At 36.9% G+C, this 16928-nt stretch overlaps 2 protein-coding genes across 4 annotated transcripts in view; one reads left to right on the top strand and one right to left on the bottom strand.

Annotated features, from left to right (window-relative positions):
* Window positions 1-1657: 1657 nt before the first annotated feature.
* Window positions 1658-6356, bottom strand: LOC126284022 (uncharacterized protein C1orf198 homolog). 2 transcript variants are annotated; one of them, XM_049982572.1, is made up of 2 exons: window positions 5695-6356; window positions 1658-5607 (listed from the first exon to the last, which is right to left on the bottom strand). In XM_049982572.1, exons 1-2 carry the CDS (start codon window positions 5719-5721, stop codon window positions 4870-4872), a joined length of 765 nt encoding a protein of 254 aa, XP_049838529.1. In that variant the 5' UTR covers window positions 5722-6356; the 3' UTR covers window positions 1658-4869. The 2 variants fall into 2 exon arrangements, with proteins under 2 accessions (XP_049838529.1, XP_049838528.1); XM_049982571.1 differs by having other exon boundaries at window positions 3840-5607; window positions 5699-6355.
* A 55-nt stretch (window positions 6357-6411) lies between these two features.
* The window catches only part of LOC126284021 (DNA-directed RNA polymerase III subunit RPC4), a 48274-nt gene continuing 37757 nt past the window's right edge, over window positions 6412-16928 (top strand). For both annotated transcript variants that reach the window (XM_049982570.1, XM_049982569.1), the window contains exons 1-3: window positions 6412-6758; window positions 6856-6952; window positions 14266-14388. In XM_049982570.1, the coding sequence (XP_049838527.1) occupies window positions 6541-6758; window positions 6856-6952; window positions 14266-14388 (438 nt within the window). In that variant the 5' untranslated portion in view covers window positions 6412-6540. The remainder of the gene's footprint in view (window positions 6759-6855; window positions 6953-14265; window positions 14389-16928) is intronic.

Below are 16928 nucleotides of genomic sequence, written 5' to 3'. Positions count from 1 at the left end.
GAAAATGACTAATGAACATCTAATAATAGCTACAGTAACTATAAGTAGACAGAAAAAATCAGTATACACATACATACAGGTACATAACTGATTCATTTTTATTAGTCATCATCCTTTCCATTATGTGTGTACAAAAATTGTAAGGAGTGAATTGGCACTTCTATTATCAACACAGGAACTGGCATCTTCTCTGAACATATTGATATCTTAATATGTTTTTTACTAAGACATCTGTTTTATGGAAAACAATGACACTATGTAATAAGGTGAACTAAATGTACCACAAGACATGTTGCAACCCATATCTGTTAAATATTGTGTCTAATTAGTCTAGTTTTTTTAAATATATATATATATCTGCTAAGAGGCAGAAATGTTAGCATAAAAATAAAATTCATAAAATATTTATAATCTTTTTCTGTCACTAATGTTGTTATTCCAACTAACAAGTCTATGTATAATCATAAATATGATGATGATGATGATTATTATTATTATTATTATTATGAACAATATGTAAATGATGGATTGCTACTCATCACATAGAGGAGGCACTGATTCTAAGGCAGCCACAATGATAGGAATACTAGAAATATAAAGCTTTTAGACAAAGTCCTTAATCAGAAAACACACACACACACACACACACACACACACACACACACAGCTACTGTATCCATGTGCTGACACCTGACCACTGCACCACCCAAAGAGAGTAGTCACATTTACATGAGATGTTGGTCAGTAAACATCTGTGAGTTCTACTTTTGAGGAACCACTTTGGCTGGAAGCTTAGTTTTTCTAGTATTCTTTTCAATGTGCCTGTCTTCAACTCTACACCTCCCCTATGTAGTGAGTAGGAAAATGTTCTTTCCATATTGTTATTCCATCCTGGACTTTTCATTGTATGATGATGATAATTATGCAGCAAGAGTCCCTAAAGTTCTCTATATTGAATATTACAGGTAAATGATAGCACCATGTGAAAGATACAGTCCTTGGCAAATACAAGTTATTCAATTTTGGCATGCGAAAAAGCATAATGTTATGACACACAGCCAGTACTACTACTTTATACAGAAATATGTAAATTTTAAACAATAACCTGAGATTCTATTGCCACCACAGTATGTGTACTTGGGGCTTTGCAGGAACCAAACTGCACTAGCCGCCATTCGGAGAGACAAGCTGAGAGGGCATCAGAGGCACAACAACATAAAAATTCTATAATGGACTTATGCCAATTAGTAGCAGCCACTTGGGGGACAAAGCTGAGAGAGGAACCCACATGCACAATTTGTATACTGTGTGTATCATAGCAGCAAAAACTGACAAGTGAAAAAAGTGTGTGTGTGTGTGTGTGTGTGTGTGTGTGTGTGTGGTGGAAGGGGGAGGGGGTTAGGTGTGGTGTTGCTTGTGTGGAAAAATCTTCTCAAACTAGCCCTGTGGGTACCGAAGACATTGCTTTTTTGGTAAATAATTTTACACACAATACGAGATTTGGCAAATCTCAAACATTTGTATAACTACATGAAATTATTGGTGTATGCTAGAGACATCATCCTAATATGCCAGTAAAAATCATAGTAATCACTGGCACAATTTGGTTTATACTTTACTGGAACATTTATAAATCATGATGCATTTCTACACACGCAAAAAAAAATTATCTTATGGTACAAAGCCAAGGGGCACTGAAGTCTATACAGCATTCTACCACATCAGCAAAGCAAATCTCTAACATCTATGTGTCTTCTGGGAATTACAGCCACTGGCTACAGTACAATAAACCAGATACAGCCAAATGACGAGAAAATTAAGCTTCATAGAAAGTAATTCATAGATGCATCCTAGGAGCATCCTTGCTTAGTAATTTTATAATTAAAGGAAAAAAGTGTCATGGGCAGAGAAATCACACATTTCATAACCACTACATCCTAAACACTAGCTTTTCCAAATTATTCCACAATACTGGGAAGTGCCAGCTTATAATAAGAAAATACATAAAAATCAAATGCAAATTGCACTGAAAAAATGTAAAGGATACAGAAATATACACAAAACAAATGCAAGAAACCTACAGAGGTTGTTAGCAAATGTGCACAGGAAATTAATTACTAATTACTGACTATAATGTTTCATTTAAATAAGACCTACATAGTTCACAGCATTAAAAAAAAAAAAAAAAAAATTAAATTGATGCAGTAGTAACAATCACAGCTGCTATGTTCGATAAGTGATTTACTTTTATCAGAAACTTGATGAGTCAATGAAAATACCTCATTGTTATGCTAGCAGTTTTACAGTTCAGTTCGTATTCTGATACTGAAGTCAGCATACTCGTACTGATAATAAAATCAAGCATTTTTGCAATTTACCAACACAGTACATCAGGCCATGGATAAGAAAATTTGCACTTGCACCACAGTCATAATTATGAGTATCAGAGGATAACTACCTTCCTTATTTTTTTATATTAAAGAAGCCACCATAAACAAAACTGATCATTAAATAAACCAACCACCCTTTCGGAAATAGCACTAGCAATATTTAACTTGAATTTCTAGTAGATGTTACTGACCTTTTCTCAATTAATGCCCTGGAAGAAACAGTATTTTGGAATGCTGAGCTATATACAGCATCATAATTGTGCTATAACAACAAATGGTATGTTTGTGAACATGGCAGTTGTGAAAGGAATTACCTGAGTAGTTATTTCATTAATAAACTGACACCTCAATCTGTGATACAAAGGTAAGTACACTGTCATGTGAAACAGGAAGCCAGTAACAATAGTCATGGGCTCGAGATTGAAAACTACATTGTGGTACATTAAGTAACAGCAGTAAAGGACTAGCATTGCAGAATGGTTAATACTTAGAAAATATACTCGACAAAAGAAAGCTGCACTTGGGAAGGCACAAAGTTGCATGTATATTACATTTTCTTGTTCCTTTCAAGGTAAACAGTAAATGCAATAATGATTAACATAGTTATATATTTAAATTCACTTTTTACTCTCAAAATAAGTAAAAAAAAATTACACAACAAAAATTTAAAACAATTTTTAATAAATACAATTATAGAGTTGATGCATCCTGAATGTTAATATGCATGTTGACCAATAACCTTAATATATACATGACACACAAAGTGAAACAAAGACACTTGCCACATTTCATTTGTATCTCTGATTCTATAACATCTGTCTGGTTTCTTCCATTTGAGTTTGTAAGACATTAAAAAAATTCTCGATTTACAAAAAATGACCAAGTTCAGTAACAGATATATTTAACTGTTGGAGAATTGTATTCTTTAACGGTGACCATCACACCAGTGCACTCCCATATGGCATATAGCCAGCAACTGATTTATAGATATCCATAGCCTGACACAATTCAGTATAAGTTCTTATTTGCTACATTTAACTACAAGATATATTCATGATACTAATGGCTGTCATGGAATACGATGTTTCATAGTTTGCCTAAGAAAGAATGAAGACAATACAGATTAGTGTTACTCGTTTCTGATTGTTAGCAATGGAAACAACATGTTTTACCCAGGTAAACATTCCACACAGATACTAACACCAATCACTGTTAAATCAAGTCTACAATTAAATATTAAAGTGGAGTGAAGTGCCAATTTTCAAGCACAGTCCGATTTTTTTTGGGGGGGGGGGGGGAGGGAGGGGGGTTGGGGGGGGGGGGGACAGGTAACATTTGTTAAAAGCATATCCACTGACTAGTCAAACAACATGTAGTCACACACAATGTAACAAAGGGTAACAAAACAGACAGAGAGAGAGAGAGAGAGAGAGAGAGAGAGAGAGAGAGAGAGAGAGAGAGAGAACAAAAGTAACACTGAATCAGTGCAACTTGTATCTGATTCTCATTTTCTGGAACTTAAAATGCATGACTCTATAGAATAATTGCCAATTATGATTTGCATTTTATAACTGCAAATTTTCAAAAAGGAGTGAGGCAAAACAATTTATCCACAACTGTTTTAAAAATGACGAAAAATACCTTCAAAAATCAACAGAGGAGTAGGAAGTTTTGATATTCATTTCAAACAGCATCTGAGGATGAATTTCCCCAGTTTCAACATGCTGCTAAGCACGGTGATCCCTGGTATCAATTTGTTATTCATACCAAACATCAGATCAGTTTTTATTGGAAAACCACAACTCTGTGAAATGCCTTCAATTGAATCTACCAATACTGGATGTCAGTTTCATCATGTGTGTTTTGGGATGCAGGTTGTAGTGACAAACTGATCTGTAACATAGCCCAAGGTATAGGTTATGCTGAAAGATAATATTTTGGTTGCTACTTGGAAAAGCAATATCAAAGGCTTCAGTTAATCTGTGAAATGTAACAATACTTCGACTCCAACATAAAAATAAATAATCGCAAGCTTATATTTTTCCAATACTGGATGAGAATAAAACTTCTTACAGGTTATGAGCCTTTTTAACACTCAGGTACATCAACACTATTTCTGGTATGAAACAGGTAAAAGTAATACTTTTTCATATTTCACTAAAATCATTATAATATCCACTTACAAAAATTGTAAAAATATTCAGAAAATGTATACCACTACAGTTTCGTTAATCTTTTCATACTCTAGCTAGATATATCTTGTTCAAGACAGCAAAAATACACTATGCAGTTCTTCAGGTTCTCAATACAGGATATAGTGTTGAACATCTCTAAAATTAATAAATCACAGTTATGAACCATAGGAATACAAAAGTAAGACAGAGCATAAGACTTTGAGGCTTTACACACCATAAATATGGTTCAGTAGATGTATCTTTGGTGACCCATGCAAAAGAAAAATGGAAAAAATGAAGCACAACTACCAGTTGTCTAGGAAATCAAAACCTGTTTTTGGAACATCCTTTGATGGACTGTTCAGATTAATATGGAAATCATCTAAGTCAATTGAATCAATGGAAGTAGTAGATTTCACTACCAAATGTTCCTTAGTTTCTCTAGAGTTCTGACCACTAGAAGGAGCACCTGGCAATAAAGCTTTTCTTTCAGGATCTTCCTCTAGCTTGGTTTCTGACATAGGTTTCTGTTTTGTGGGAGGTGGTGGAGGAGGAGTCTTTGGTTTAGACACCAGTGGTTTATTACCCAAATTCTTTGTATTCTTCAAATTGTTTGTAGTACTGCGAATTGTCTTTGTGTGAACAAGGGCTTGTTTGTCATTATCAGACTGACAAGGAACTCTCTCTGGTTCTGGTTTGCCTATTGTAGATTTCAAAGTTGTCTGTATTTTTAATACTGCCGTCTTATTTTTAAGTTTTGTTAGTAAGTTATCTTCTCCACAGGGATTTTTTGTTGCTAAGTTGATTTTTGGACTAAGACTAGATGCCAATCGAGATGACGATCCACCCAACACTACATCTGGTGGGTCAACAAAACCGTCAGAGGTGTTGAAAGGTTTCTTTGATGGTGTAAATAAAGTGTCAGAAGACTGTAATGGAGGTTTCCTGCTATCTTTTTCAGTGGAGTCCATAATGCTGAGATTCAGTTGGCTTTGGGTCATCCATGTAAATGGTGCAGAGTGTTCATCCCTCCATTTCACGACCTGTGAACAAACAAGTCTGTTAAAGAACTGAATGCCTATATTCATGGTTTAGCAATGAAGGGGGGAGGTGATAGAAGAAAAAGTCACTTGCTTGTTCCTTTCCTCCGTCGTCATCTGTCACATATTTATAACCCGTTTCTAATCGTAGCCGTGGAAAACATTCAATTTCTATTTCATTTTGTTGACAAAGAGAATATTTCAGTACAGCCTCGGGATGTATAATGGTATCGTCTAGAACCTGATTTTGGTCTTCAGGACTTAATGTATGCCACAAATCTTCATACGCAGTTACGGCTGTATTGACGTCTGCCCGAATTCTTTCAGCTATTGAATTAATGGAGCTGAAATATTCTTGGGCGTACGCCCTTAACGCTGCTGAACTCATATTTAACAATACTAATGACGATTTTTGTAATTTTCCAGCCGATCGCCCGGCGTATGCAGAAGTACATAAAAATAATAGCAATAATTCACCATGCGTAGCCTACACTAATCCTTGATGCATCTACGCAGCTATAGTACTTATTACTTCGCATTTTATTCATTCACGTTGATTCACATCACCTCGTAAATAAACTAACTGTTTATGCATTGACGACCCGTTATCGACTTCAGATCCTCAGACGCCGCCCAATGTCACTTTTTTATTGTATGCTCTAATAATGTTTTAGTGTAGCAGCTGAAATTATTAGTTCGTGAATCGAGTGCTGTTTTGGAAGATTTCCACAATCGTAAGAATGAATCAAATGATTTACAAACAAAAAAGTAAATTCAGTGACAGCTATTAATTTTATGATGTTGGCAATAGTTTTGAAACAGAAGACAAGCGAATGCTGTGCTTGTGCTTGTAAACACGGATTTCATGTCATTGTATTTATGTACTTGATAAATGTGTAATGTGTCCGGCGTGTGTACTGTAGTTTTCTCGTGATAATGGCAGGCAATAAGGATTACAAACAGATCTCTAGCTTGATAGGTTCTATAAAGATCGAACCTGGGACTTCTGCGTCTCCTGGGCGATTACCATCTTTCAGGGGCGCACGGGATCTAACACTTGGTGCTTTAACAGCAGGAAAGGCTAACATTGGCGATTCTAAGCAGCGTAAAGTGTACAGACCCAACGTAAATGTGCAGCGAAATAAAAATAAAGAGTGTGTTCTACAATTAGTATATGTTTTCTTTTACGTATATGTGCCTACGTATTTTATAAGCAAAGCAACTTATTTACAATTTTATTGTTTTTGTCAGTGATGGAAAGGGAACGGAACAGCACCCTAGATGGAGAGATAATAAAAAAGAAAGGGACCCGAGACCGAACAGGGCAAGGAACGCCAACTATGTGCAGGTTGGGAATCGTCTAATAATTGTTTTGCTTGTGACTGACTCCTCCTGTTTGGTACTTGATACAGTAGGTGCTGCACTAAGTAGCATTGAGTGTTTGTGTCGCTTGTGTTATCTTATAACGTTGCAATACTTAACGATTCGTAAATGTGAGCGGCCCTTTTTAAATACCCTGAGCAAATATCGCCACAAGATCGTTTTCATGGTCTTGCTAGGAGAACTGTGTAACTGAAGAACAGGAGAATTTTGCTAAAATCCCATTTGATCCTATGTTCATCTTGAAAAGTGTATTTATAGCCAAATATCATTATCCAGTTTGTCATAGGATTAGTTCTACTAGTGCAGTTTCTCAGTGTAGATTAGTAGTTTTACTGTCACAGAGTAAAACCACGTCAGATGATTGTCTACGTCCATACTGTTAGTAAACTGTGTGTGCACACTTAAGTTAAAACAGACTAAGGTTACGAATTGGGCAGATGCCAGTCCTCATGCTTTGCTGTTATTTGTTGTTGTCAAAGATTCAAACTGTTTTGTCACTAGAAAGATAACTGAGATAAACAGTGAAAGATGAGAAAATAAGCACTATGTTCTTTATGCTTTTTTCTTACCCAGGGATTAGTTTGGTGCATTGTTAAGGATTTAACTAGTGTGGATAATTTTAATGGAAACAATGGTGACAGGCAGATCCCTAGTGGGGCCATGTTTTGTTATAGTTTGGCACGCGATATTTTGGTTGTGAGTTATTAATTCCAACATATGTGACAGAAAATGCTTGGCTACTGTACTGAATGATTGAATTTGTGATTTATAAAACAGTGTTAACGAGAATATATTTTATTAGATAAGTCTTTTACATCCTTAAACGTTTCTGCATAAGTTGCCGCATGTTGCTTGTCACTATATTCTCAAATTGTCATCAGAATGTTGCTGTTACTCTGTGACATGACATGGCAGGTTAACAAAATCAGCCACTAAAATAGCCTCTTTGTTTCACATTTCTGCACCAGTTGCAGTTGGTTCCAAGGGACATAGAGATTCCTGATGAGACATCATATTTTCTGTTTTCTGTCTTTCCTTAGTTGCTTCAAAATTCGTGGAGACATTGTTCCGTGTATGCAACTAATTGAAGGGAGTTTGTTTACTGCCGTTCACATTGCGCTGCTTTTATTTGTGAAGCACCTTCAGTCGCGATTTCCAAAGCTCATGCATGAGGTCCTGGAGATGTGTTCATTAGTTTTCTTGTGATATCAGGCATTCTGTCACCCTCATTTGGTTCAACACATTGCATACATTACTTGCACTTTGCATTTTGTGTCCAAAATATGTGTATTTATGGTGTGTAGTATTGAGTTGGCAACACTACACTCTGTAAACATATGTTGAGCACAAAATGCAAACTGCAAGTAATGTATGCGATGTTTCTAATCAAATAGTGCTGAAAGAATGCCGTAAATCAGCCAGCTAGAGCATGGAGACTAATGAACACATCTCTGGGACCACAATCACTCTTGAGCTAACAGTGCTGAAAACCGCCACTGAAGAAGTAAAATGCATGTAGCATTAAAGAAACAGCCTTCAATTAGTTGCATATATGGAACATATCTCCCCAAATTTCTAATGAAGTATGATATTAAAGTCTAGCTTCAGTTTATGTGTCACTGTTATATTGTCATTGGCTTCATAAAAAGCAGCTGTCCGTATAGCACACTCCTCCTCAAAATACATAAATAACAACCTTATTCTTAACTTGTACTACAAAACTACAGACACTTGAAAGTTGGCGCTGATTTGTTTACGCATGCCTATGTCTAGGGACTCGACGTTTCAAGAAAGGTGGCAATTCACCACAATTTTCTGAAAAACTCTCATTTATTCAAAGTTCTCTTTTCCTTAACACCATGGACATTTGATTTCTTTTTTCTGATCACTTATTCTTCCTCATACTGAAGATTCTTTCAGTAAATGAGTTAAACTTACTGGTAGGAACGGAAAGTATGTATGCTATGAGTCAAAGCAGTTGGGAATGGTAGGTGTCAGTTGTGGACTCCTACTTATTGAGATCTATACAATCTGGTGTTCTGTGTCACTTTCATCAAGTCCAGCCTTTGCATCCTGGAAATCAGAGGTTGAAATTCAGTTTTTTGGTAACCTTTAAAACATACTGCCATTGCAGGTGAAAATCTTCTTGCTCTTGAAGTGAACAATTTGTAAGCTGGTGGAACACATTGTCCTCAGAAAAGTCATAGATTTAGGACAAATAGTCAATGCAATATAACAAGAAAAACTGTGCATCATTTTCAAAACTCAATCTATGTGATTTTGGTATTTCTTCCAGGATTTCATGAACTTTCTTTCCTAATAATTTATCTTTTTTCCTGCTTTCTAGCTTGCTCTTAAGATTCCAGTAAGTAACTGAGTTTTTACCAGTTTTCTGACAGTAGTTTCATTCAGGGACACAATATGCTGCACAAAACATAGATAGCACTGAGGAAGTGAATGTTCAGTTTCTTCAGTGTTATGCTCCCCATTCGAGGTCATAAACTGTCAAATCAGTCTTGCATAATATTATTCGGCATTTGAAATAAAATGTGGCTTGATGGTAGGCCAGCAGTACACAGTTTTGTCAGTTGCAAGAAGTAGCAAGAGCCATCTTGTATGGATGTGTTGTAATATTTCTATAAACTCATATTTCCACACACTCAGAATTCTATTAGTGACTAAACATTTGATGCAGAGGAACCAGATACACTGTAAATTTTGAAAACTACTGCATTTATATCATAACGAAATATTTTAATGTCATGTTTTACAATATTATTTATGGCCTGACAGTTGCAGTTACCACTCAAAATGGATGGATTGTCATTTTTCAGTAAGACAAAAACTGAATTGTTTTTGCCATAGCTCACTGGAGCTGTGTCAGCACTGTACGCACTTCCTTGATTCAGATGGAAGCCATTAAATTATGTATTGTTCTTTATTGCTATAAAATGTCTTTGTGGCGTTCTTTGGAGTCTTCATAAAATCTAGCAGTCCGTGACATATCCTGCAGATAACATCAAAGTACTGAGTTGCATAAGGAAAATTTTTGTATTTCCTTAGTTTGAAGCATCAGAAGACAAAAATAAAAGGCTTTATGAAGCTCATCTATGACTACATCTTCACTGTATGGACCGAGAAAATTTTTTGAGGCAGCCTTGCCTTAGTTCGTCCACATGAAATTTTAGATGCAGTATTACCCTCTGGAACAAGAAAAGATGTAATTTCATGTGGCAATCCAATGACTTGTAGCTAAGGCTGTGTTTTACACTGTGATAAACAGGTGCAACTGCAGCACATTTCACAGCATCATCTTCAGACGTATGTTTCTTCACAAAGAGAGTTATAACTGTTTTATTTTTATAACACCGTTGTTATGCCAGAATTTTTATTATTATTATTATTATTCTGATGATATACTATAGTGTTTTTCCTTTCAGATTTTATTGAAAACATGGTGATGTTAAAAAAAAAAACAACCAATTTGTTGTGAAGTCATTTTTTTTCATCAGTCATATGGAGAAACAAACCTTTATTGAAAGCCATATATCTTTTAACTTTAAGAACAGATGAAACTGATAAATTATCTTCATCATTCGAGGAAGAAAAAAATGTCTTTTCTGGATGCCAATCTTTTTTGTTTCCAAAATGTTCAAATAGGATTCGAAACTTGCAACCAACTCTAATTTGACAGGCAGATGTGTATTTCAAATCATGTATAGTGTCTGGGGCAGGAAATTTACATGTAATTCTTTCTCTTTGTTCACGTGATTCATAAATTTGGCACAAGGCAAAATAAAAGTGTGCCCAGAGTCTCTCTACCAGGGATCCTGGACAGTACTTTAAATTTGGGGACAGTCCCACCAGAAGCTGAACTGGTGCACTGCTGCCTATGTCACCACCCACCATTCATCCCCAGCTGAATTGTTTTCAATTTTTAAATTATTTCTAGTTTATCAGCTCCTTTAGACATCACCAGGCATGTCCAAAGATTGTGTTCCATTTTTATTAATTTGTTCCACCTCTTATAATAATATTGTGCAGATCAGTTTGCCTTTAGATTTACAGATATTCACCTCCAAACAAATTTGTACTTGTGATACTGAACTTAATACGCATTATATACACTACCCACACTTTCTTCACCCATCTTATCATATTGTATATGTATACCAAAGAGTTAAGATTTTTCATTGTCCCTAGCAGTGCTTCACCATGTGATTGTCTAATGTTAGTCATATACTGCTCTTTTAGCAGTGCTTCACCACTTGATTGTCTAATGTTAGTCATATACTGCTCTTTCAAGATTTTGTACAAAGAATACAGGGTGATTCAAAAAGAATACCACAACTTTAAAAATGTTTATTTAATGAAAGAAACATAATATAACCTTCTGTTGTACGTCATTACAAAGAGTATTTAAAAAGGTTTTTTTTCACTCAAAAAAAGTTCAGAGATGTTCAATATGGCCCCCTCCAGACACTCGAGCAATATCAACCCGCTACTCCAACTCGTTCCACACTCTCTGTAGTATATCAGGCGTAACAGTTTGGATAGCTGCTGTTATTTCTTGTTTCAAATCATCAATGGTGGCTGGGAGAGGTGGCTGAAACACCATATCCTTAACATACCCCATAAGAAAAAATCGCAGGGGGTAAGATCAGGGCTTCTTGGAGGCCAGTGATGAAGTGCTCTGTCACGGGCTGCCTGGCGGCCGATCCATTGCCTCGGTTAGTTACGGACAGATAAGTGCCAATGTGGTGGCACTCCATCCTGCTGAAATATGAATTGTTGTGCTTCTTGTTCGAGCTGAGGGAACAGCCAATTCTCTAACATCTCCAGATACTGTAGTCCAGTTACAGTAGCACCTTTGAAGAAAAAGGGACCAAAAACTTTATAGGCTGAAATGGCACAGGAAACGTTCACCTTAGGCGAGTCACGTTCATACTGAGTTGTTTCCCGCGGATTCTCAGTGCCCCATATACAGACATTGTGACGGTTGACTTTCCCGTTAGTGTGGAAAGTTGCTTCATCACTAAACACAATCTTTGAAACGAAAGATTCATCTGTTTCCATTTGAGCAAGGATAAAATCACAGAAATTGATTCTTTTAATCTTGTCAGCTGCAGACAGTGCTTGAACCAATTTAAGACGATAAGGTTTCATAACTAACCTTTTTCGTAGGACTCTCCATACAGTTGATTGTGGAATTTGCAGCTCTCTGCTAACTCTGTGAGTCGATTTTTCTGGGCTGCGAACAAATGCTTGCTGGATGCATGCTACATTTTCATCACTCGTTCTTGGCCGTCCAGAACTTTTCCCTTTGCACAAACACCCATTCTCTGTAAACTGTTTATACCAACGTTTAATACACCACCCCCACCATACTTCGTAGAAATGCACGCTGAACAACTGTCGTCGATTCACTTCAGCCGTACTCAATAACACAAAAAGCTTTCTGTTGAGCGGTCGCCATCTTGCCATCAACTGACGCTGACGCCTAGTCAACAGCACCTCAAGCGAACAAATGTACAACTAAATGAAACTTTATAGCTCCCTTAATTCGCCGACAGATAGTGCTTAGCTCTGCCTTTTGTCGTTGCAGAGTTTTAAATTCCTAAAGTTGTGGTTTTCTTTTTGAATCACCCTGTATTTTATAATAGGGAACAGTATAAGTCACATGGTACTCAAGCCCTTAATAATTTTCAATTTCAGCATTGTTGCATATTTGTTGCACATGAACTTGTGTTATGTGGGGCTTTCACTATATTTAATGTAAGTTAAGATGATGTACCTTCAGCTTCTGAAAACCACTCAGAAGTGCATGGTTGATGGCATTTCCCATTGTGCCATATGTAAGGGTTTCTTCCTGCTCTAATCGCACACAGAGTGTAGGAAGAATAGCTGCTTAAATACCTCTGTAATTAATATGGTCTTGTCTTTGTGGTCCCTAGATTCCTCACATAAGGGAAAGCAGGTGCAAAGCAATTCGTCTATGCTGACAGTGCTAAATTTTGAGATTTTTTTGTTACCATTTCTGAACAAGGTAGTAAAGACACAACCTTGAAACATGGAAAGGGCATTCATTGCTTTAAACTAGGTGAAACACAAACACATTGAAGTTTCAGGTACCTGTTAACATTTGCTTAAGAAGTTACCTTAGTGGTATAGGTGTATGAGGTGTTCTCAGTTTTCAAGCTGTGTCAGTTGAGGTAAAATTTCTCATCTTTTGACAGCACTCTCCACCAGATTTCTTAACAGATAAAACTTCTGACTGCCAAGATAAGAAAGGCGAACACCACTAAGGCAGCAATGTCCAGAATTCTCGAGAGATGGGTGAATTAATACATGTATAGGAAGTTGAGTTAAGCATCCTTCACAGTGATTACATCAGCAAGAGTGAGGGGCCAATGCAATATTCAAAACTGCATTCCAGCCTTCCTGCATTCTCAGACATTTTTTGTTGTTGTTTGTTTTCATCCAATGTCCAAAGCCCGCGTCCATGGTTTGCTAAGTGTGTACCCATCTTCTCTTTTGAATTTATTATGATGCAATCAAAATCGCAGTTTTTTTTTTTTTTTTTTTTTTTTTTTTTTTTTTTTTTTTTTTTTTTAAATTGAATCACATTACGTTGTCACCTGGGATAAGGTCCTTGTCTCGTCAAACAGTATCTGTGCCCATTCTCTAGGCAATGGTCTGCCATGCCTGGTTGTTCCATTTTCTCCATTTTGTATGGTGCTTGTGTTTGGCATTGACATTATCGACGGTGCAGATAATTTGTGCTACGAAAGTATTGCCACATTCCCAGGGATCAGCCAGGAAAGGAACCCTGAACTTGAGCCTGGCACTTACCTAGCTGATCTGTCTGACCATGTAGAAGGAAAACATGAAATTAGTGCATTTCATGCTAATAGTGACAGAAATTATGCTTACTAAAATAGGTGAAAATAATATGAGAAAGACATTTGACCAAACAAATTATCTTATGAAAGAGATTTAGTTGGGCTTAGTATTGTTGCTATTGTGTTGTTCTCAACTGAAGATATTATTTTGCTTCCTCCCCCTCATACTCCCCATGCTTAATCTTGCCCCTTCCTCCCCCCTTCACCCCAACTCCCCCATCATCCCACACACCCAGTTTTATTTCACTTCCTTCTGTCGAACGTCTGCTAAATCCTTCATATCAATTAATTTTACTCTGACTTGCACATTAAAATGGTTGTATTTGGTTTAGTTGCAGTCTTATTGTGTTGTTTACTTAGACAAGTGTATTTTTAGTCAACAGGTATATTTTCAGAAGGTTTAGCAGCTGGAGAGAAGAAACGTGGTACTCGAGTAAGCTATGGCAGCGAGAGAGATAATGAAGCCACCTTCATACCAAAGCCAAAGCTCAACCTAACGGTAAGATAAAAATTTGAAATAATTGTTTCTGGTCATAGTTTGATTTAATATTTGTTCATTTAAGTGGCATAAAATATGAGTGACAAATTCCTGTTCATGATGCAGGGGCAGAACAATACAAGACAAAATGTCAACATATTGTGAGATTACTTAATTTAAAACAGTTCACTGCACAGTGTATTAACTTTAAGTTGGCCAATTTGCTCCCTAGTCCTCAATCAGCAGAACCTGGTAAAAGTCAGAAGGCTTTAGCCAGTAATCATTAGTTTTCGACTGCAGCCAACATTAAATAATTGAGAGCATTGTGTGTCTGCTGTGTTACTTTGTTGTACTTCACTGTATTTCATACTGTTTCTCTTCTGTGATGTAAGTTGTTTGGTATAAGTTTACATAATAATCCTTATTGAACATGTCAGCACATTTCAGTTTCATTTACAAACAATATTTAAGTAATTTTTACTTCTGTGTGTGACTTCTTCTTTTGTAAGACCTTTAAGTACAGTTTCTGGGGCCAGCACTATGGGGGGCAGGTGTGGCATGTTCCCCCCTGCCACACAGCTCCTCACCCAGTGGTGGTCAATTAGGGGGCCAGGCTTGCACCCTTTTGAAATTGGCCAACTTACAGTTAACACACTGTATAGATGCAGGTTGAACCGTTATCTTTCTCCTCGTGGTCGTTCGGCAGTTGAACGTTGCTTCTGGTTGGAGTAGGTCGTGTTTAAAATGGCTGCGCCATTTCAGAATCCTGCCAAATGCCAGATGTGCTCCATCATACATTTTCTTCATGCGAAAGGTCAGCAACCAGCAGATATTCACAAAGAAATTGTTTCTGCTTATGGGAACATTATGAATCGACAAAATGTAACAAAATGGTGTCGTCATTTCTCTGAAGGTAGGACCGATCTTCATAACGAACAAAGAACAGGTTGGCCATCTGTGATCTTTGATGCCCTTCTTTGGAGATCGGAGGAAGCAATTTGTGCCAATAGACGTCTCACATTGAAAGAATTGTATCAGATCACACCGGACGTGTCAATGACAACTCTTTATGGTGTTGTGACTGTCAAGTTAGTGTACAGGAAATTGTGTGCATGCTGGGCTCCAAAACTATTAACGGAAGAACACAAAAAGAAAAGGATGGGCTTTGCACTCGACTTCCTCACATGCTAAGCTGAAGCAGGTGATGAGTTCCTTGATCTCATTGTGACAGGTGACGAGACATGGGTTTATCACCATACACCTGAATCCAAGCAACAATCAATGCAATGGCGCCATTCAAATTCACAAAAAGCCAAGAAATGCAAAATGTCAATTTGAGCGAAGAAGATCGTGGCTTCTGTTTTTTGGGACAGACAGGGCATTCTTCTGTTGGAATTTATGCCTCCTGGAACGACAATTAATGCTGAAGCATATTGCCAGACTTTGAAATGTCTTCGAAGGGGAATTCAAAACAAACACAGGGGAATGCTGACAAGTGGAGTCTGTTTGCTTTCAGACAACGCTCAGCCTCACACAGCGCTCATAACCAAAACACTGCTCAAACAATTCAAACGAGACGTATTGGACCATCCACCATACAGCCCGGAACTTCCATGTCTTCCGTTACCTGAAGTCACATCTTGGTGGAAAATCATTCCATGATGATGAAGAGATCAAAGTTGACATTGAAATGTGGTTCCGACAACAGGCGGCAACCTTCTATGACTATGGGATACAAAAGCTTGTGCACCGACTTAACAAATGTTTGGATAATGGGGGTGGTTACGTCGAAAAATAACAAATAATCCAGTTAATAAGATGTAACAAAACTGACGTTACGTAAATAAATTTTCTATTTAAAGACTGTGAGCCATTGTATCTTTACTTTTTGAAAGATCATTGTATATAGGTGAAAGATGTCTTTTTGCAAGTAAGGCATGGGATGTGTCACACAGCTTAATGAAGAAGCAGCTGTGGATGTTTTAATTCTTGGCAACTAAATTTATATGGCAGTAATTCTCATAGTTAAGGCACTTGATAATTAGGGATGCATGGTATGTAGTTCAGTGACTGTATTGCCACTTGACAAATGTCAGATAACAATTTTGATAGTGAACCTTCATTGTCAAGAGACTTTCAGCAGATGTTAACCACTTGCACAGGTGCTCTGTTTTGTTTCAACAGGCACTTCTCTATGGATACAATCTGAAACTTGCTATCAAGAATGTGTACTTTTTCTCCTGGTGTTGGGTGATGTGCTCTTAGAAGTTTAATTTGAATCAGAATGTACTCTTTGCACATGATGATTTATACCAAATTGGTGTGGCATATGTTCTACTAAGTACACAATGGACCTGTTGTTCACTTTATATTAATTTTGGACCTCAAGCTGGATTATGAAAGCTGCTTTTGGATGATGAGCCTGGTATTGATTTATTGTTTGGTATCCTGGCAGTAGTGGAATCAATCTCAGTTATACACACATTTTGTAATGTGTGTGAATTCTATGAAAGATTTTATGTTCTTGAGATTAAATGAATAATACTGCATTTTCTTTGATC

The sequence above is a fragment of the Schistocerca gregaria genome, chromosome 8 (genome assembly GCF_023897955.1).
Source record: "Schistocerca gregaria isolate iqSchGreg1 chromosome 8, iqSchGreg1.2, whole genome shotgun sequence".
Lineage (NCBI taxonomy): Eukaryota > Metazoa > Arthropoda > Insecta > Orthoptera > Acrididae > Schistocerca > Schistocerca gregaria.
The sequence above is the reverse complement of the archived record's forward strand: the minus strand, read 5'-3'. Positions and strand labels throughout refer to the sequence as shown.